This window comes from Tachypleus tridentatus, chromosome 12 (genome assembly GCF_004210375.1).
Source record: "Tachypleus tridentatus isolate NWPU-2018 chromosome 12, ASM421037v1, whole genome shotgun sequence".
NCBI classification, from domain to species: Eukaryota; Metazoa; Arthropoda; class Merostomata; order Xiphosura; family Limulidae; genus Tachypleus; species Tachypleus tridentatus.
In genome coordinates, this window is record NC_134836.1 from 7497355 (window position 1) to 7520363 (window position 23009).

The 23009-nt window shown below is 33.1% G+C and overlaps 1 protein-coding gene across 6 annotated transcripts in view; it reads left to right on the top strand.

Annotated features, from left to right (window-relative positions):
• Nucleotides 1–23009, top strand: part of LOC143233556 (electroneutral sodium bicarbonate exchanger 1-like) — a 107268-nt gene that overhangs the window by 35221 nt on the left and 49038 nt on the right. For 5 of the 6 annotated variants that reach the window (XM_076469895.1, XM_076469896.1, XM_076469898.1 and 2 more), the window contains 6 exons: nucleotides 4754–4954; nucleotides 8596–8735; nucleotides 11398–11643; nucleotides 13648–13794; nucleotides 18685–18791; nucleotides 19280–19454. In XM_076469895.1, coding sequence (XP_076326010.1) covers nucleotides 4754–4954; nucleotides 8596–8735; nucleotides 11398–11643; nucleotides 13648–13794; nucleotides 18685–18791; nucleotides 19280–19454 — 1016 coding nt within the window. The remainder of the gene's footprint in view (nucleotides 1–4753; nucleotides 4955–8595; nucleotides 8736–11397; nucleotides 11644–13647; nucleotides 13795–18684; nucleotides 18792–19279; nucleotides 19455–23009) is intronic. The other variant, XM_076469897.1, reaches the window with a different exon arrangement.

Here is a 23009-nt window from a genome sequence, read left to right on the forward strand (position 1 = left end):
ATTTTACCTTAAAATCATCAAGGTTTTCGAATGCTGTTAGTCTTTTATTATATCAGAAAAGGTGAAGATCAGGCAAGCGTATAAATGGTTCTGAAATTCATATTGAAAAATGAGATAACAAAAAGTTTCATTATTTGGCTTTATATGTCAAAGTTCAACTAGCAGATTGTATGTTGTGACGTCAATATTTACCACTACAGTTTACATTAAAAATAAATTCAGACATAAAGGTCTAAAGTCAGTTTAAAAGCCACATTGCCTGAAAAATATCTCTTATGCACCAATGGATGTCCTGTTTTATGAGGCTTCGTGAGAAACATAATTCACCAACACTCTTCCTTGCTTCCAGTTTGGCTATTTTAAACGACAGATCAAATAGTAGCAAGAGCTGCTTCTTATATACTCAGAGATTTTTGTCATTTAATATATTTTTTAATAAAATATAACCAGTGTACAAAGGGAAAGAAGGGATTAAATTGTAAAGATCGTTTCTTATAAAAGTAACTGAAATCACGCTGTTATCTGTAAAAATGTCAACCTCTTAAGTTTTGAACATGAAAATGTGAATATCTAATACCCATATGATTTTGCTTGATGCAAATATTGTACAGTTTGAAGTAACTAAAAGCTATGCCCTACAGATGTCTCATGCCAGTCATTTAACACGTTTTCTAGTTGTAACTTTTTCTAAAAAAAGATATATTTGACAAATGCTTGTAAAACTGCATGCTCATGAAATACTTCAGTATACACGATATAAATATGTCAACTAATGGATGCCTCAAATATGTCAGTTGCTTCACATTCTAAGAATAATTTAACTCACTTATGAATACTTCAGTTTCATTAAATTCAGTAGAATCTTCACTGGCATGTATGACGACATCAAATAACACTGTGCTTTCTCTCAGAATATTTTCATCGTTTACAAATATATTGACTTTGAAGTCTGAATATTTTACCTTCCATCAACACCGATAGAAGTATTGAGCGCTCTTCATCTTCCTAGAATGAAAAACAAATTAATAATCTCAGATTTGTGTCATATATCACTGTATTATCAATTCGCATGCTTCTTTATTTTTATTGTCTAACGGTTGTGCTCTTTATAATAAAATAACATAATAACGTTTAGAGCAATTAGTGAAAAGAAACAACAGAAGATAACTTGAGGCTGCTAAATTAGTGACGGCTAGCGCAATAGCCTATATGTAACTTTGCGTGAAATTAAAAAACGAAACACATAAAGATGTTCAAATTGGAGCTATAGTATTTTTTTACATAGGTGTCTCTAACTTGTTGGCAATAAATTTCAACAATAAACTAACAGCACAAAATCCACCTTTTAAAAATAATATATTCAAAACAAGTCAAACGTAGATACAAAAATTGTTATACTGTTGGTTATCATAATTTAGAATATCCTTTGACAGGGATCCTTATTCTTCTTTATTCCTGTTGTTATAATATTATAAAAGAGTTAATATCCATGCCAGGTGTTTTTAGATACGTGGCCCGGCATAGCCAGGTGGTTGAGGCAGTCGACTCGTTATCTGAGGGTACGCGGGTTCGAATCCCCTCACACCGAACATGCTCGCCCTTTCGGCCGTGGTGGCGTTATAAGTGACGGTCACTCCCACTCTTCGTTGGTAAAAGAGTAGCCCAAGAGTTGGCGGTGGGTGGTAATGACTAGCTGCCTTCCCTTTAGTTTTACACTGCTAAATTAGGGACGACTAACACAGATAGCCCTTATGTAGCTTTGCGCGAAAGTAAAACCAAACTGAGATACATTTTTATTTCATGTGAGTTTCTCGTCATCAAGAATTTCAATACCACTGTCAAACTCGTTTTATACATCACCCGTCATCGCTAAACTAAAAATCACTCAGTCTAGCTCTGTCTAATTACCTCTCACTTAGCTTGTTTTATTTCATTTTATATCTGCATATATTTAGAACACAAGTCAGAGAAATCTAAACCAATTGGTCTGGCAAAAAATTAAAGAAAGTCACTATAGGAGTCGCACCCAATTATCACAGCTGCCACGTAGTAAAACAACTTATCTTCTTCGTTTTGATCAGCTGAGTTGAGAATCATACAAGGCAATGTTTATGTAACAATGATTAAACTTGTCATTGCTGGTCTACGTAGCGCACAAGAGACTCGTAAGTGATTTTTAGCTACTACTTTTTAGTTCGCCCTACGGTGGCTTCAGTTAGTTTCCAGACTTGTATTTCAGAAGATATTAATAAAAAGGAAGAAAATCAAATCACTAAAGTTTTCGTTGAAAACTGATGCCTTGCGCACTTTATAAAGGAGAAAATAAACACGAAAAATATTAGACACACAACCATATTTCTCTATCATAAAGTCTAATCATAAACACATGTAGGAGACATGCTAGTTGCATGAAGTCGGAACAGTATTCAGAATACATATCAGAATTAGTACGCATGTAATCACCTAAAGCCCTTGAGGAAAGAAAAACACCAGTTACGACGTATTTGATGAGTGTGGACTTCAGTACGTCGAAAAACAATTACCAATGAAAGACAAAGTTCAGAAACATAATAAGCATACAAGACATTGTAATGCAGAAAATACAATACTTTGTAAATGCTGAACATGCAAGACGTTGTAATGTTGAAAATGCAAAACATTGTAATGCTAAACGTACCAAAAGAGAAGACCATAGTATAAAACTGAATAATAAAAAATAATGTAATATAAACCGCATTTGAGAAAGATGAATACAAGAAGCCTTTTATGTCTACCTAACTAACAATTCATTTTGTCAACCAATCATAGAACGCAGCAAAACCTACCTGTCCCTTTTGAAACCGTTTATTTTATATTATCTGATTCAAACAGTGACGGTCGTGGATCTACACGAGTACGTAGCACATCTGATTTTGTAAGAAAAATTTCCACGGTAAAATTCTGTCCCCTTCCCAAAAATAGTTTTAATTGGGCTTTTCTCAAGATGAAAGCACATAAAGAGCGAAACATAAGATATAAACAGTTTAATAGTAGCATCTGATAATTGTAAAAATAATCAGTAACAAAATGATAGACTTAGTTAATCAGTTGGATAATTTACTATGACAATGATTGTGACTAAACATATACTGATTACCTTTCAATGCAACAAAACTTGAAAATATTCAACAACTTATACTTTTATCTTTACTCACTTTAAATTACTGCTTTTGTTTGAGAGTTTTGCTACATTATTATACGAATTCGTTTAAGTGTAACAGAAAGCAGGATTTTAAATGTATTCACAACTTAAGGGATAAAAAAGAAAACAGAAAACCCCAGCTTGATAAAGTGGAGCTTATTTTAGTTGTAAATGTTTCTCCAGTTCTTTATAATGGAGCATTTCTAAGTATCTGAAAGGATTTGTGAAGAATAAGGTTCTATTCCTTGAGGACAAAGTTTGACATAAAATACTTTGTGAGGAATAAGGTTTTATTCCGAGAAGACAAAGTTTAATATAAGCTACGTTGTGAGGAATGAGGTTCTGTTCCTCAAGGACGGTTTGACATGAAGTACGTTGTGAGGAATAGTATGATATTCTTCGAGGACACAATTTGATATAAAGTACATTATGAAGAATAAGGTATTTTCTTCAACGATAAAGTTTGACATAAAGTACATAGTGAGGAATAAGATGGTGATGACAAGCTGTCTTCCTCTAGTCTTGCACTGATAAATTTAGGACGGCTAGCGCATACAGTCATGTGAAAAAGTTAGGACACCCTATGAAAGCTTGTGTATTTTTGTAACATTTTTGGATATATAGATATTTAATCTCAATTTTAACAATACTGAGAGATTATAGGAATAAAACTAAACAATCAAAACTGAAGAAAAGACTTTAAGATCTTCTGTAAACGTAATTATACAGAAATGCATATTCTAACTGAGGAAAAAGTTAGGACACCCTACCCCCTAATAGCTAGTGTTACTCCTTTCGCTGAAATAACTGTAGTGAGACACTTCTTGTAGCCATCTACCAGTCTCTGACATCGGTCTTAAGAAACTTTGCCCCACTCCTCAATGCAGAATGCTTTCAGCTATGAGAGGTTTCTTGCATGTACAGCCCGTTTCAAGTCACCCCACAGCATCTCAATGGGATTAAGATCTGGGCTTTGACTCGGCCATTCCAGGACTCTCCATTTCTTAGTTTTCAGCCAGTTCTTGGTGGATTTAATGTTATGTTTTGGGTCATTGTCGTGTTGCAAGGTCCAGTTCCGCTTCAGCTTTTATTTTCGTACAGATGGTCTCACATGATCCTCAAACACCCTCTGATACACAGTAAAATTCATGGTGGATTCTATGATTCTGAGCTATCCAGGTCCTGCTGCAGCAAATCAGACTCAAACCATGACACTTCCACCTCCATGCTTCACAGTTGGTATGAGGTTCTTTTTCTGGAATGCTGTGTTTGGTTTACGCCAAACATGTCCTGTGTTCTGGTGTCCAAATAATTCAATTTTGGACTCATCTGTCCAAAGAACATTATTCCGGAAGTCCTGGTCTTTGTCTATATTCTTTCTGGCAAACTTAATTAATTAATTACAAATTAATTACAATTTTTTTTATTTAAAAAGCGACTAAAAACTATGAAATGAACGCAAAGACTATACCATTCAACACACTAATATAATATTACATACAAGAGGACTCTGAAATATAATTATTGAAATTATCATCAATAAACATGTTTTATTCTTATACATTTTCGCAGATATTGTTGTAGAATCTTTGGTTAATACAAGTCAGCTTAGAGTAGAGCTGCTAGATGATGTGAAAAAAGCGATTCTTCATCGTCACCGACATCAATATGAACGTCGTCACTCAACTGATATCAGAGGTTCTAGGTTGCCTCTTATACAGTCACTCACAGATACTGGGCGATTGTCTAGTAAAAACGTCTACGAATTAAACAGTAAGTATTTATATTTTATCATTCATTTGATCCTTGGAGATTCTTCTCAGCCAAATATTTAGTTCTCATTTATGTAGGTAGCTTCTTGTGATCATAAAGTAATATCTATATGGAATCTCAAAGTCTAAACTCAGAATGTTTTATCTAGTTGAATTAAAGAACTAAAAGTTTGGATTCTTAATCATCGTTTAAAATCAAAGCAGCAGTGGCATCTGGGCACACATTTCAACAACATGTTTACTTCCAACTTTCCAATATAACTTATATATCTTAATCAGTTGAAAAGAACTTATTAAAAGAAAGGTAAAAAGACACAATATCCCATTGTATGATAAAGTAACCAATGTTTTAATTAAGTGTGGTATACGGTTCTTTGTCATTTGTTTGAAGATACTTATTAAACAGTTTGTTCGTTCAATATTCCATATACATGGTCCTAGTGTAGTTTAAAGCGTTTTGCACAGTAGGAAGGGTTGTTACAAAAGACATTATTATACGATCAGAAACCAAAATCAGCGCTTTGAATTCTTGCGTCACAGTTCGTTTTAAAAAAGCAATGGCTTTGTCTATCAAAGGCAACAAACTAACATTAAAACAGAAAATCCTCCTGGAATGTTTCAGATAAAATTGAATTTTATAAGCAACAAAAAAATCTAAACTTTTACCATACAACCACCTCCAGCAGCTTGCACTATCGAAATAATAAGAGCAGTTTCAAACATCTCATATGGTCACTTTTCTATTTTCTCAATTTTTCTTCCACAACACAAACTTTGAGAAACACTTTTGTCCACACTTTGCTCAATGACAAACAAACTACGGAAACTCTGATATTATTCTTTCCCTGTCAAATATGTGATTTTTCAGACTAATTGTCAGCTGCCTTATATATGTATTTGTAACTTATTTAGCATGATACAACTGAAAATAGTCACCACCTGACCACAGTTGAAATTATTAGTCAAATGAAACTCAGTCAAATGTTAGCTGCTCTTTACAAAGAAGTCAAAGCATGTTCCCCTTAACCAGCTACAAACAGTTGGTAGCCGTTTTTGATTTAATATCTGTGGAATGCCATCGACTAATAAATCATATCTTTGAACAGTTAAATAAAGAAACAGTCACTGACATTAATACTTCTCTGTTTTTCTTTGGTATTATGACACAATCCACTTTTCATCCATTGCCTAAAAGAATAAAACTGATATAACTACACCTTTAAATGTTCCAAGCAATAACTTGAAAAAATATACAGTATCATTATGTTAAGCCACTTGTTGCAAAACACAGACAAACTGAATCTCTTGACAAAACAAACATTGTCAATCCGTTGAAACACTTGACGCAAAACAAACACTATCTATCGATCTGTTGAATTACTTGACATAAACACTACCAACCTGTTCAATCACAAAATACACTCTCTGTCTGTTGAACCACTTGAACAAAAAACACTATCTATCAGTTTGTTTAATCACTTGAGACAAAACACACACTGTCAATCTGTTGAATAACTTGATCCAAAACAAACATTATTAATGTTTTGAAATACTTGACACAAACACTGTGAATCTGTAGAATCACTTAACATAAAACAAATATTATCAATCGGTTGAATCAGTTTGTACAAAACGCACACTATCAGTCTGTTAAATCATTTGTCACTTGACACAAAACACACTATGAATCTATTTTACATTTACAAATAAATGAGTTGTTCTACAAATTTTCTTAATAAAAGATCCAGCATTTATAGTCGAAAAGGAAGAGCAAAGTTTTAAAGTATATTATTTGAACAAAGTACATTTCATGGTATGGTGCTGTCCATGGTCGAGATGTCGTTGTTTAATTCATATTCAACGTATTTTATTTAAATTTTTATAAGTGGCGACGGTGAATGTTGTAATTTATACAGTTTTAATTTTGAAGATCAATTTGTTTGCGTCCATGTTGATCATGATTATTTTATCAACGTAAAATTTAAACGGTAGTTACAACACCATTTTGTAGAACACATTGTTCTCTTGTTTTTATTTTTATGGAGCTCCTATTTTAATTTGTCATAAATTATTCCAGTTTATTGGGAATGTTTATAAAAACAACATTCATTCAAAGCCTACTGAAGGAATGCAAACACTGTACTATTTTGTACATAAATGTAAGATTAAATACGTAAGAAATCAGAATACAAATGTGTATAGCAGATGAAAAGGAGCTTCTATGTCGCTTTAGAAAAGCATACTTAGTGTAAGAAATACCAGTTTTTCGTTGTTTCGAAAATAGAAGAACAGTAATTCATCCATAAAATAAATGACTTATTTAAAATTTGAGGAAGTTCTAGTTTTCTGCTTATGTGAAACTGACCAGTCTATTTAGGTTATAATCAGACCATATAAGTAAACGAAATAAGAAAGTAGACTGAAAATAATTCAGCTTATTTTTACTAATTAAAAACCTACATACTTAAAATATAAAATGTAAGAACTTTCACTGAAATGAAACTAATAAATAAAATAATTATCATATTTTATGCTTATGTTTAAGTATTCGTAAGTAAACTATTTTGATTTTAACATTCATGTAACATCAGGTATCGTACAATGTTATTCGAAATAAGATACAAATTTTAATGACATAGTAACTGCGATTTATAACACTAGAGAGCAAAACTTACCAGATTTAGTTTAATATAAAATTGAGTTAATCAGGTTTTGTGTATTTTATATACCCTTCCATCTATCCTGTATGACTGATATCATGAGTGATTTTGCCGTAACGTTAGTATATTTTTACTTACAAATCTATATTTTTAGGGTAAATGTTTTAAATATTATAAACTAAAATTCTTCCAACTTTCTATACAAAAGTGATAAAACAAGATAATTTCCATATAAATCTAACTCCTGTTCACAGTGGTGCTTCAGTTATTGACAATTCCACTGCAACAACTTCAAACCTTCTATTCTTCGTAATAGAAAATAATAATAATAAATCAATGTAGATAAAATTCCTTGAAGACGCGTAAGGAACGTTTTTCAACAATAGCGATAAAACAATGTTTAAAAATGAGATGTACGTCTTTTATTTACTAAATTTATTGTTTGTACTCTTAAAACATTTCCAAATAGTTTGTACAATCGTCCGAGACGCCCATCGAACGTTGACGAAATTGGTTTGTAATTTACATATTAACTTTTCTTGAAAAGTGATTATTCTTTAACAGAGTAAAACCTATAACTGAAACTCACTAAAGAATAATTCGTACATCATGTTGAATCCTCCCACTATAGGCATTGTGCTTTGAACCAAAACAATTAAAAGCGATATTATTAAGTAATCTATCTCGAATTGAAGTTGCAAAATAATATTAATTATTTTAAACGCTAAGCCTAATTCTGCCATTTGAGTGGTTCCCAAGTAAAGCAATAAAGACGATGCGGTGACTAGTATTGCTTTACTCAAGACTTGACAAATAAGGTGAACTTTATGTTTACCCTTACTCCAAACTACGGTACTGTTGAAGTCAGTTAAATCCCCAGAAAATAGAAAATAATTAAAATATGCATATGCCAATAAGTTTTACTCTTTTTTGAATGAGAACTGTTCATTAACATTTATTTTCAATCTCGGCAATTATACAGCAGATGAACGAACTATACAACAAAGTCCAAGCGAAGCTTCCCTCCACGTTTATGCTCCACACCCTTGCCTAGCTCATGCAGGTTCTACTCTTACAGACACTCGAACAGCGAACACTAGCTCCAGCGACTTGCAGCATAAGGTATGTAATACTTGTAATACTAGAATAGAATTGGTGATATATTATCTAGATACCTGGAGTCATATTTCTAGAAGTGGACACAATGTTATTGACACCTTTGAAATAAACAGCTTATAACTTATGTGGAGCACAGTAGCTTATGTGGACACAACTATGTTCCAAACGTTGCATCTAATAATCGTATATAACATTCATAAAAAATGTGGCTCTAGCTGTATTCCAATACAAACATTTACTATTCGTATTAACATTCATAAGTGACGTAAATACAACTGTATTCTACCAGTTAAGTTTCCTCATAAGTGACGTGACACAATAGTATTCCAACACAAACACTTAGTACTCATATATAACATTCATTAGCAATATATAGACACAACTGTATTTAGACAGTTACGTCTTTTAGTCCTACATAACAGTCAACAATAATGTGAAGACAATTTCATTCCAGCAGTTACATTCACTAGTCGTATTTAGCATTCATTATTAACCTGGTCATCATAGTGTTCCAAAATTACATATAACAGTCATATAGAACAGTCACCAAAACATGAATACAACTGTGACTCAATACTAGCATCTTTCTGTCGTATACGACAATCTCCAGTAGCTTTATCGCAATTGCACTCTATCATTTACATCTACTAATCGTATATAAGAGGTATCACTAAAGTGAACACAGCTGTATTTCGATAGTTATATTTTTATGTCGTATGTGACAATCATTAATAAGGTGGAAACACTTTCTTTCAAAATGTTACATCTACTGGTCATACATAACAATCATCAGTATCGAGGACACAACTGTATTCCAACTTTTCCGATCAATTCTGTAAAATCATACGTTATTTATCATACAGTGTACCTGTCTTTAAGTCTTATATTTTATTTATTATTCTGGCCCTCTTCACTCTACAATCCTACTTTAAAGTTGTGTTTAGAGTTGAGTTAACTTCCATTAAAAAAGCCAGCCATTCTCCTTTTTAAATGTAAATCGTCTATTCTAAAACTCTCCTCCCATTTTCTCATTGAAATGATAACATAAATCCAACTATCCATCCTACTCTTCCTTACATGTTAACCAAACCATTGTATTAAAGATTGTGACCTACTTATAACTTTATTCTCTCTACTAAGTCTTGGCTCTATTCCTGACAGAATTGGGTTATTGTGACTCTTTTCTTTGAATGCCTTTTCTAATGCCTCATACTACTCTGATCTACAACTCTGTACACCAGTAGTCCCTTGTGCACTACAAACACTGTATCACCACTAGCAACCTATAGTATATCATTTGCTCTGTCAGTTATATCTTTCACTCCTTCAGCTGTGTAGTATAATCTAACTCTTATTATTCCAATATACTTCACATACTACCATACCCATGTGTTATAGTAAAGAATATCTTATAACAGTAACATTAGTGACGTGGACACAGTTGCATTCCGAATGATAACCAACCAGTCTTATATAACAATCATCAGTAACAGATACACAGCTGTACGCCAGATGATACACCAATCAGTCTTATATAACAATTATCATTTACAGCTATACAGTTGTTCTCCGGATGTTACACCAACTGGTCATGTATAACAATTATCAGTGACAAGGACAAAACTTCCTAGCATGTTTTTAAACAAACTATTTTACCTTTTCAAATAACATTTTGACGATATCCATGTCCATTTCCTTTTCTTATGATAAAAATTTATGCATTTTATCTCACATTAATGCGAACAATGAACAAATGTACCAGTAACAAACAGTTTCATTCTCTGGACTTTCTGCATTTCCGAGCTTCCTTGTCTGTGTAATTTCATACAATACCATCGAATTGGAATTTACACATTACATAGTTAAAATAAAATCCAGCTGTTCAATAGTTTTCTAAAATATTGCAGCACCATTAAATACCATATATTTATTGTGAAACATATTCTGAAATGTAATGAAAAGTTTCTTGTAAGATATTTGGTGAAAATTCCTCTGCTTAAAAATGTTAATAATATTTATCAATCATTGTTTCTTGGTGTGAAGGATAATATACAACGTAACTTTCAAGCCCAGGGGCGTAGATCCTGGGGAAGGGGTGAAGGGTATATAACCCCACTTCATTTTAGGTAGGGGTATGGTTCATACAATCATCCCTCCTACAGTTTGGTCTGTTAAATTGTTTTATTTCATCACAGGCCTACAAATTGTGTGTTTGTTCTTGTGATTCTCGTGTTTTTACCAATCGAATTACATAATTAGCCTAGATGTAGGCTTTTTCAGTAGCCGAAATGTGCATCTTTAATATAGGCGTGCTTCAAAGCTTTTCGATCTAAGTTATAGTTCGTAACTTCGTAAGTATCAGTCAGTAAACCGAAGTATACATCAAAGTATCGTGGCAATAAGATTACTATGTGACTGCATATTTACAGCTTTCAGGTTCACATAATCAGAGATTACCAATTTGCAAATTGAACAGTCCACATAAGTGATTGCAAAATCATCCCCCCCATGGGGTGTAAAAAATCTACGCCCCTGCTTTTAACATATTTATTTTTCCATTTCAACGAATATAGCGACATCACAACAGAAAATAAATCTTTCTTTCTACATTTTGTAGTGTACAATTTTGTCACCTTCTATACTGTGTTTAATCTGCTATGTACAGGTGAACCAGGGATTTATGAAGAAAATTCCTCCTGGTTCAGAGGCTTCTAACATTCTAATTGGCGAGGTTGATTTTCTAGAAGAAGCATTTATGGCCTTTGTTCGTCTTCAGAATGCTACTGACCTAGGTGATCTCACTGAGGTTCCAATGCCAACGCGCTTTCTTTTTGTGATGCTTGGGCCTAAAGGGAATCTTTGGTGTTACCATGAGATTGGGCGTGCCATGGCAATATTGTTGTCCGATGAGGTACGTCGAAATTTATATATTATATATTTAATCTTTGGTAAGAAAGCTGCCAATTAATTGATTCAGAAATATAACAACAAGAACTATTGCAGTGGGAAAATACTAATAATTTTATGATTAAAACGTTTTGAACCACATAAACTTTTATTGAATATGTGTTATCTAATGTTATGGTTAAAATCAGAATTTTCTTAATGTAAGAGTTGCTGTTATTGTGCTTTTGAATATTTTTTATGCATTCTTAATTGTTATGGCATTTAACATACGCACATTGAATTTAATATTGTTAATCACATAATAGAGAATATAATCAATATATACTTGTAATAATGTGCCTCTCTTGGTGGATCTTTCAAATTATCAGGTGATATTGAGTCCAGTCCACACAACGATAACACATTTGTTTATTTCTTCCTTAACATTGGCCAGTATCAGTATCACTTATACACATTTGTACTCGCAGGCCTAAGTTTACAATTATGTTCTTAAAGAATTGCTTCGCTAATAGTACTAATATAAACTTACTTGTACAATATCACAATCAATCGATCGAGTGACTGAATACAAGCGAAAATTTTACACTGATATTAGTACCTTCATAATGTCAAAAACTCGTAGTTTCAAAAAGTCTTAATATAAAACGATAACAATCCTATAACATTAGAGCTTTCGAATGGTGAATATTTCTTCCTTGTGGGCAAACATGGAGTATAACATTCCCAGTTTGCATCTGAAAAAGAAAAACCTACTTTTCAAAAGCGCTCGAATTATAGTGTTATTTTATGTATTATAATTATACAAATATTTCACTCAGACTACTACCGAAAAAATAATTACCGAGTATTTTATGACTGCGTTTTCTAATTAGCTGGCCTCATTATATTTATAACTAATCCTTGTTCTACATATTTTGGAAATTTCTCGATTATTAAATCATCATTATAACCAGCAGAAAAATACGTTACAGTACTAAAATTATGGATTAAACAATATTTGTAAAGTAAGAGGATATTTAGAGACGTAACAATTATTCACGAAATTCGGTATATTTTTGTAGGTTCCACTTTTGCTCAGCGGTAAATCTGATAATTCAAACCACTAAAAACCGGATTTCAGTACTCTTAGTAGGCATCTTGGGTAGCTTTATGCTTAATAACAAACAAACCCAAAATACTCTGCTAGGCATTATTTATTACATCTTAATCCTAAGTTTCGCGAGAGAAAATTTTAATCTCATGTGATGAGCTTAGTATGTATTTTTCTTATGTTTTTGTTTGTTTTGGAATTTCGCACAAAGCTACTCGAGGGCTATCTGTGCTAGCCGTCCCTAATTTAGCAGTGTAAGACTAGAGGGAAGGCAGCTAGTCATTACCACCCACCGCCAACTCTTGGGCTACTCTTTTACCAACGAATAGTGGGATTGACCGTAACATTATACACCCCCACGGCTGGGAGGGCGAGCATGTTTAGCGCGACGCGGGCGCGAACCCGCGACCCTCGGATTACGAGTCGCACGCCTTACGCGCTCGGCCATGTCAGGCCTTATTTTTCTTATGTCAAAGGCACATCGTGCTATCTGCTGAGTCCATCGAGGGAAATCGGATCCCTGATTTTAGCGTTGTAAATCCGCAGACTTACCGCTGTACCAGCAGAGGATAATAAGCTTACTAATTAGAATTTTTTTCAAAGTATGAGAAATCATGTTTTTGATTGATTGTTGAGTTTGTTTTATTTTGAACGATATTCTAAACTACTTGTAGACAGGAAATCTCTCCTTCCATTAATTGAATTATTTTTTGGATTGTTTGTTACCAAATAATAAAAATAACCCGCCCAACTATTGAGCGTTAGGTAAAATATAATTTAAACAACTGTTGTTAGAAAACACTGAATTTACTTAATAATTGAAAATAGACTTAATATAAAAGTTTGTAGATTGATTAAAATGTCTATTAACAACTATTTTACACTAACTAAATTTATCTAATTTTTTATCGTGTGAAGGTATTTCATGGTGTTGCGTACAAAGCAAAAAATCGTGAAGATTTATTGGCAGGTATCGACGAGTTCCTTGATGATGTAACAGTGCTGCCGCCTGGTGGCTGGGATCCAAACATAAGAATTGAACCACCATTAAATGTGCCAACACAGGTAATGAAATAGCAAATTGGTAGAGAACAGGGAAGTAATTAAGTATTTACTAACAAAATTTGATTCAATATTTGTTACGAAGTTTAAAGGTTTTTGTCAACTATTAAATTATTTAGTGGGAGAATATCTGTTTAAAAAGCGCTGTAAAAATTAAGTTACTAGTATTAGCAGATGTACATTTAGTTGCTTTATTTTAATTAGATTATTTCTAATATGGAGTAAAGCATGCAGCAAGCATTATCTAAACTAGAAAGTTTTAGTGTTTAAATAAATCTAGCTGTTGTTTTAACTGTGTAGGTTTTATATCCTTTGTCTGGAAAAGCTTTAAAAGTATCTTATAAAAACTATAAAATATATTAATTCTTTGAATCATTATTTTTCTAATTTTTTTAAATTTTCGTATGTGATCTTGAAAAATGACTAAAAGATGATAAATTATAAATGTATATTTTTGTTCAAATTAAAATTATCTTTTAAATAAACATATACAGGATAAAATTGCAAATTGGTAAAACATAATATTTACTAGCGAAATATTCTTTGCTTTTTTATATGTATAACTTAAAATCTGTTTGTTAAACTATATAATCAAATTCTACTTACTCGTTTTATTTATTTACCTGTGACTCTAAATCATTGAAATTTAAAGACAATTTCTCAATATTAATTGGCTCCTGAAAGGTGTTAAAAATTAACAACAATACATATAACACAGAAGGATTAACATATTGTCACTTTTTTAGAACGTCCTTTGACAATAGTAAAATTCTTTGATTTCAGATATTTTTGATGATGCTCTTCCACTTAGTTTAGAAGTTACTGCTTTTGTTCCTTTCGGCTACTTAGAGCATTGTTGTTTGACTGAAGCAATGCAGTACCGCCTTTAGCTCTATCATTCACATTCATTTTACTTCGAACCTTAATAGAATTGCCAATGTTCTCCCATATGCTGGGATCGTGCTTGAAAAACATCCTGAGAGATATTTAGAGCAACAATGAACTTCTTGGCGTTAACTGATATGGTGTTGGATATTTGCTCTTTTGTCACAAACCTTTCAAGTTGAATGCGCTAAGAATGATTTCTTGTTCTTATTCCTGAGCTGTTACCATTACCAATTTCTTATCTGCAGTGAGCTTAGAATAAAAATATGCCATCTAATAAGTATTCTGTTAAAGTATCAGAGATGGTAGGAGAAATTTTTAACTGCTCCCTTGGCGATGGATTCATTTGTTTTCTTGTGTGCTACAAACTTCTTTAACAGCGTTAAATTACTCTGTTGGGTTGATGTGGGACACTAGTAGGTTGTCATGTCTTCAAATATAGCCAGGTCATGAAAATATGAAGTTCACGAAGATCCAAGAACTCACGAGTGAAAAGGTGGAATTTATACAAAAAAAATATATATTGAGACAATATATCAGCTTAGCCATTCACCAGGAAAAATGGTGCGAAGACATGCTGGAAAATTCTCTCCCAGAGAGGGCAAAAAAAAATTTACCAACTGTCTGTAGTCATCCCAGTGGAGAAAATCAGGCAGCTGATACTAGTTAAAATTAACCAGGTTATCCTTCCTTGGCTTCAATTTCAAAGTAATGGGCACTTCTTTGGTTCTACTCTCATACACCCTTTATATTTTTAAAAACGGCTGGTATGGGTAGAGAAAGCACTAGTAGAGGAGCGAACTAAGTTTCGACCTTCTTCAGTCATCATCGAGTTATTAACAATGTATTGTGAAGAAAGTTGATGTTATATCTAAACAGACAATTTATGAAAGAGCTTAATGCTCGCTCCAATGGACAGTTCTGTCAGTATGTTGAACACCAGCATGACTATGAGTTTATAGATGTAGTAACTGCAAGCCAAATTTAGAAAACCTTTTTTAAAACCTTGCTCCAGACCTGAATATCTGAACTACATTCATTCCTTCAGGTTCCTTTCCTCAATCACCTTGTACAATTCAGCAACTTGTACCTTTCCAATCCTATTAGAAAAATTCACGACACCCATGAGCTTGACACGAGAACTGCAAGTATGTCCACATTGTAATTCGATGCCAGGACTGCTAGCAGCATCTTACTATCCCACAAGGCATGATATGGAGACTTTTTGCAGGTTCTTATCCCAGAAAAAAAAAGCAAGGTTTAGCAACTCTCTGTGGTGAAATGTTTAGAGTTAATTAGGTTCTGATGTCTTCTCTGATTGATTACTTATTAAGAACATTTTTCCATGATATTGTAACGCAGAAGTTGTGCTGTGTTTTTCAGGATATAGCGGCATTTGTGCCTTATTTCATATTCGTTAGGCAGAATATTCGTGATGAAATTTGGTTAAATTAACAACAGTTGCCTGTTGTAAAAGGATAACATTTGTGCCATTGATTTTCTCTTGATGAGATGCAGAAACCAATTCAGGACTGATGACGTTGGTACATTTGCCGCATCTTGCCCTTTTTCTTTTTGCGAGGTGATGGAGTAGCAAATGAAGTGACTTAATAATCACCACTGGTGGCTCTAGGTTCTTGATAGGTTATTTGACCCTGTCAGTGATCACACAACTTCAAAGTTTTCTTTTTTTGAACTCACTCTGTAAATTTTCTTTGTTGACATCATCTTTCTTGCTTTGGCAGATTGTTGTCAACCAGACTCATGCTCTCCTTTTATCTGTCTGAGCCAACAGAAACACCTCGTTTTCAGCCATTTCTATTACGATCAAAGCATATGCCATGTCGCATATGACATTGAAGGTGTTGACAAAGATGTCACCTGTTCCTCCTGTTGCATCTCCGACCTTCTCAATGCATTCTTCTTGAGGTCTTGTAATTTTAACGCAAGTCTTTGATCTTGTTGGTGATGCGTGACTCTTGTATTATATGACGATTCTTGCCTTCTCCAAGAAATGAAAGATTTCCTTATGCATTTGTATCGTAGTGGTCTAAATGGCCTCATTCTCTGTGAAATGCAGATGAAAAGAATAACCAAACACTTTCTGTTTCGAGGACGATGGAAGTCTGCATTTGGTTATGGTATTGAATTTCCTTTCCACTAACCAAAGATCAGACTATTTCTTCTGTATATATTCACTAGAAGATTCTGAGCAACCTGTATGTATTAACAAATTAGAATGAGACTTTCAGCGGTTGAGATCCAAGAAACCGAAACCTGAATTTGTCACACGTGCTTAAATAAATATAATTATTAATGTTTCAATACAGAGTACCCATGTACTAATTTAATTGCTAAACATTTTATAATGCAATACACAATGTAGATGAAAATCAAAAAATAAAGACCTAGAAACTAGTCTTTGTTGTTGGTTTTTAGTATATGAACAATTCTAACAGTTTGTATTTTATGAAACCCTTTAGTCACCACTAGTGAGCCAGCCTGCAGACGATTCAATAGTTAGCCAGAGAACTAATAACACTAAAAACAGACTGTGATACACACAGAAATCCAGAAAACATAACACAGATAGTTCATTGTATAGTTTTGTACAACAGCAGCAACAACCAGCAGGTAGCAATGAAAATAACCACAAGGTAAACGTTAAACAAAACGTCATGCATTAAAATGCGAAAGTGAAGTGGAGCTTTCTTTCGTTATTTGTCATGTAGTAAAACATATCCAATAGATATGTAACTAATGACTCTTAGAGTTGTTCTGAGATGTGGATTTTCATGCCATATTTGTATTTGACCCTTTAAGTTTTAGTGCAATATTTGTAAAGCATTAATAGCTATAAATGTTCATACTTGTAAGCATAATTATTATAAAGTATTAATAACTATGATTGTTTATTGATTTCTTAAATTTTTATGTAAAAATACTCGATGGCTATTTGTTCTAACCATTCCCAATTTTGAAATGAGAAACTAGAGGCTTGGCATGGCCAGGTGGTTAGAGCGTTCAACTATCAATCTGAGGGACGCGGGTTCGAATCCCCGTCACACCAAACATGCTCGACTTTTCAACAGTGAGGACGGTATAAGTGATGGTCAATCTCACTGTTCGTTGGTAAAAGAGTAGCCCAAGAGTTGGAGGTGGGTGGTGATGATTAGCTGGCTTCCCTCTAGTCTTACACTACTAAATTAGGGACGGACATCGCAGATAGCCTTTGTGTAGCTTTGCGCGAAATTCAAAAAAAAAAAAAAACTACAGGGAAGGCGGCTAGTCAGCATCACCAACCAGTATCTCTTTATCAACCAACAGTGGAAGTGACTATCTCGCCCCAACAACTCAATGTTCGTTGGCATGTTTAGAACCCACGACCCTCAGCTTGCTAGCCGAATGCCCTAACCAGGCCACTAACTATGGATAAAGATATATATACTATACTGAAGTATACTTTGTGTTAGAAAAACTAGTTTTTTATTTTTGGTAAAAAATAAGTATCACGTGAAAAAACTGGCAATGGGTAGAAACTGTCTAACTAGATTACCATTTATTTAAGTTAAAAGAACTTCTGATACTGAGTATGTTCAATACTAAAATTGCAGTGTGGTAAATATTACAATTCAACTATGAATAACACTTAACGCCCGATTATTAAGTGGCAGTTGGCTTTCACACCAGGGTTCCACACCTGTTAGAAGTAACTCCCAAATTTGGTGAGTAATAACAGTTAAAAACATCGTACATATAGAATCAAACATTACGTTTATGATAAATAAAAAATTGAATAACACGATTTTATTATGTATGTATTTATATAGTTTGGTATGTTTGAATAATTTCTACATTCTAGAAAAACTTTTGATATCCCAGCAAATCGTTCATCCGGCAATCATAAGAATTTTCAAAGAACGTAGTAAGAAATAATTCTGGTGCAAAAGGTGTCTCAGTTTTTCACAATGCGTTTTTTTCTCTGTGAAAAATATATATTTTATATAGGAGGCTAGAAGAAAGTCCGTAGACCAAGACAGAGAAATCGACCTAGAACTCGAAGAAGAAGAAGAAGAGAAGATAAGAGAAGCTAATGGCCTGAAAAGGACAGGAAAGTAAATGCGAAAACACTTATAACTTACTGCGTAGTATTTTTAAATATTATTACTAATAACGTGTATTAGGCTGTCAGGTAGCATGATTAAAAACTAGAACTGTGTTTTTCCTACCCAGTATGTGATAAAAGACCGATGCTAATAAGCTTCTATCTATAGCTGAACATGTTAGATAAGAGCGAAGCTGCTAACTTTAATTTTCGACGGAATATTGTCCAGATACATTATACACCGGGAACATCATACGCCAGATCATTTAAAAATTTATTTCAGTAAAACAATTACAAAAATATTTGTTGTTGAAAGCAGCTTAAAGCAACATATTTGTTCTACGATTTAAAATATATACTTAATGTGAAATACAAAGTGTTCCATACTCAGGTAAAGAAGATTGACCAATTTGTTATAGTCTAAGTTCATCTGTTGCTTTTCTCGTTTATTTATAATTTATTCATTTTCATGGTAAAATGTACCTGTTTTTATTGCAGGTTGTTTGGGGGACTGGCAAATGACTTCAAACGAAAGAAAACCTGGTACCTCAGCGACTTCAAGGATGGTTTTGCTATACAAAGTGTAGCTTCAGTAGTTTTCCTTTATTTTGCCTGCCTTACACCAATAATTACATTCGGAGGACTTTTAGGAGACGCAACACAATTCCGACTGGTGAGATGCACGAGGTTTTATTATGTCATGACTTCATGATAGTTTTTTAATGTGTTTAAATTATGTTATAGGAAATACGATACGTTCTTTTCGTTACAGAATGCAGAACATGGTGTTTTCTATTTAGATGTGAAAGTTACTGAATTTTTAAAAAAATAATTATAAACTTAAAGAATAACAAACGTTTCTCAAGATAAATAACTCAGGAAAGTTTCATTCATGAGTATAGTTACCAGGTTTGTTTACATCTTATATCTGCCCACCATGTGTTTTTTGAATACCTTGTTCTTTTGTCAAGCTGTTTCAATAGAAAATGAACAATCTCACAGAAAACAGCTTTCTTTTATTTTGGGACAACCAATTTTTAGATTCAATAGTAAATAACGTAAAATATTAATTTAATTTGGTTTTTATAAATCAGGTATCAGCGTTACGTTTATCAATATTAGATAAACAAGCGTACAGCTATCCCAAAACAGTTACTAATTTCGGGTATTGTAGTATTAAAGTTATAACGTGCTTTAAGAAAATGTGTCCATGCAGATTTTGAAAATATAAAAACTTAATTCATAAACTCATTTAAAAGCGAGCTGTTTAGTTTTTCTCTATTTCATAGTTTTAGTATCATACAACCTAAATCTAGTAATCATTTTGGAATAATTCCAGCTAGTTATGATAATCTTATTAATAATACGGTCAATTTATGCTTATAACAAAATATGAAATTATATCCATATTATAATTTCACCACTCGTTTATTAATATATTTCAGTAATATTTGCTCTAGAATAAATATTGGTCTTTTTTTTTTTTTTTTAGAGATTGCTCATTTTTATTGTATAACATTATAAATGAATGTGATGTTCGAAAAGCATTGCGTGTAGGCCCCAGTATGGGGGTTTGTACCACCCTTAAACACGAATGAGTATAATTTTAAAGAATAAATAAATACTTTAGCCAAAAACCGATTTAAAAAGTATACATAAATTTGTGTCTATCTTATAAATAATGTTATTACTTTTAGGCATAAAATTTAATGACTCTTTTTGTTATATACAGAGAATACAAGAAATATTAGTGTTATTTATATTACCTTTCAAGCAGTTCCCCAAGAACTCAGCGGCAAGTCCGAGACATTATGAGTAAGAGCGCAAGTGAGTGACCTGTTGCGTAGCTTTATTCCTCACAACAACAAACGTGATATCAACAACCCCAGCGCCTTGTAGTCAGTATTTCAAACTAGAAATATACGAGGCTTGTAGTTGAGATAGACCCGTGTGTTCTATTATCTTTAATTTCGTGAGAAGCGTTTCTTTACGAATATAAGTGATTTCTTAGCAGTACTAAAATACTGATTAATAGTAATAATAAAAATGAATACCCGCCATTTCTGTCGTTGCTGTACCAATGTTTCTTCAGTCAGTTTAGAAATAAAAATACTCCTATCTAGTGAAAGCTATTGTTTAGTTTTCGCTGCAGTGTTTTCAATACTACACGGTGAAAAAATATATTAATGAAAGTTTAATTTGTTAGCGGTACAAAGTTTACGAAAAAGTAAGTTGTGGTGTAATTCATCGGTTCTATTTCTTATGAATGCTTTGGTAAGTAGTAGACAAAACCATCTAGCTCATACAACATTAGTAGCTAAAGAAGATAGAGTACACTATTTCCCCGAAAGGGAGCGGAAGATTACATGGAAGGGTCACTTGTTTTAACCACTCGCATTGCTATACAATAATGCGTTGTCTGTCACTCAGTAAACACGAAAATGATGGCATATAAGGGACATTTAACATTCTAATTTGTACTGTCATAATGCCAGTAAGACGTAAGCAAGCCATGAATCATGAGAAGAATTACGCACTCTGTAGGCTACAACACATGACATAAAAAATATATATTTGTTTCTCTTAATTTTGTTTTATTTACTTTTCAAACAAAACATTTTCGGAGACCCTGCGGAAGTACATTTAGTATCAAAACTATATTTTGAACGATTATAATGTCGTTCCAGTCGTTTTAACTGCCATTTCCAGAGGCTATAGAGAAAAAGTTCTGTCACTCACACTAACAGAAAACGAAAAACATTGTCAAAATTGTAGTTCCTTATTTCTGTTTTGGTTGTCATGTGACGTGTTTATTTATATAACCAAATTATTTTAATAGAAGGTACTCAGTTCTCTGCATGTTTGCTCGTTTGGTGTGGTTCTCACAAGACTTTTGAGAACTGATGAAAAAGGGCTATTCCAAGAAGACAATCCAGTCAATCATTATGTTCTTGTGACCGAGCTTGGCATTTACATCATTCTTTTCCCGTGTCCAGTCATATTACTTAATATCGATAATACTGAGACGAAGTTTCAGTGTGTTATACATTGAAAGAAGATATTGCTGAACAAGTCGCTTAAAATAATTTAATTTGTGATATCACAAGAAAATAAAAAATACTAAAGTATTCTTCAATCTTTAGCTTCTATTCTAAGTTTTTAACCTTAAGCCACGTTTTCTTTTGTTATGTTTTTATACCACAACGTTCTGACCAAAACTTACCACCTGGCCAGGGTGGGCCACGAAGCTATATACCTGATAATATTTTCTCCTAAATTTTAAAAGCAGTTAGGAATCATATTTCTGAGCCACTTGCTTTTGTTATTTATAAATAATTGGACAGCAAGCATGTGCCACATAAGTTAGAGGGTAGCTAAGCAATTCAAATATAAATATTGCCTTCCAAATCACAATACAGTTAGTCTTGCTTTGTTAAAGGAGAGAATCATAGAGTTTGTCAGAATTATCTTTTATTATCTTTTGATTTGGTCAAAAAAAATGTGAGGCAGCTAATACGGCTTTGCAAGGGGAATAACATGCTCCTCTAATCTATTAATTTTTTAAAGACTGTTACTTATGTGAATGTTGATAAATGAATGGACTTGGTTCTCTTGTATTTTCAAAAGGCTTTAGACAACATGGCACATTAAAGATTGGCGAAAAATATTACTTCGTTTGGAGTAAGGGGTTGTTGGTTATAGAGATTCAAGGTTGAAGGGGAATACAAGGAGTTATAATAAGAGTTCAGACGAACTGAACTAATGTTATATGTGGTATGCCTCAGGGGCCTGTGTTGAGATTGCTTCTATTTCTCATTCTTGGTAATGACTGTTAGGGGCTATAACAAGGATGATATGCTTTTACGGAAAGACAGGTCCATTGGATACCTCGATCATCGACTAGTTAGTTAGTTTGATTCGCAATCTACATGTGGCGGGAATAAAACCTTTCTCCGATTTTTTTTTTGTCCTTTAAACCGTGAAGGACGTTATTATGTGATGGCCAATCTCACTGTTTATTTGTTGTTGTTTTTTGTAACAAACATTCTGCAAAGACGATAAGAAATATGCTGTGTCTTGCTGCAAACATAATGAATAAATACCAATGTTTTCGTACGTCTGATAAATTGTTTTTCTAATTCTTTTGAATTATTTTTCCCTTTTTAGATCACTGACAACCACGTATTTTTCAAAAACGTATATTTTCAGAACTTACTTGAAATAGTCC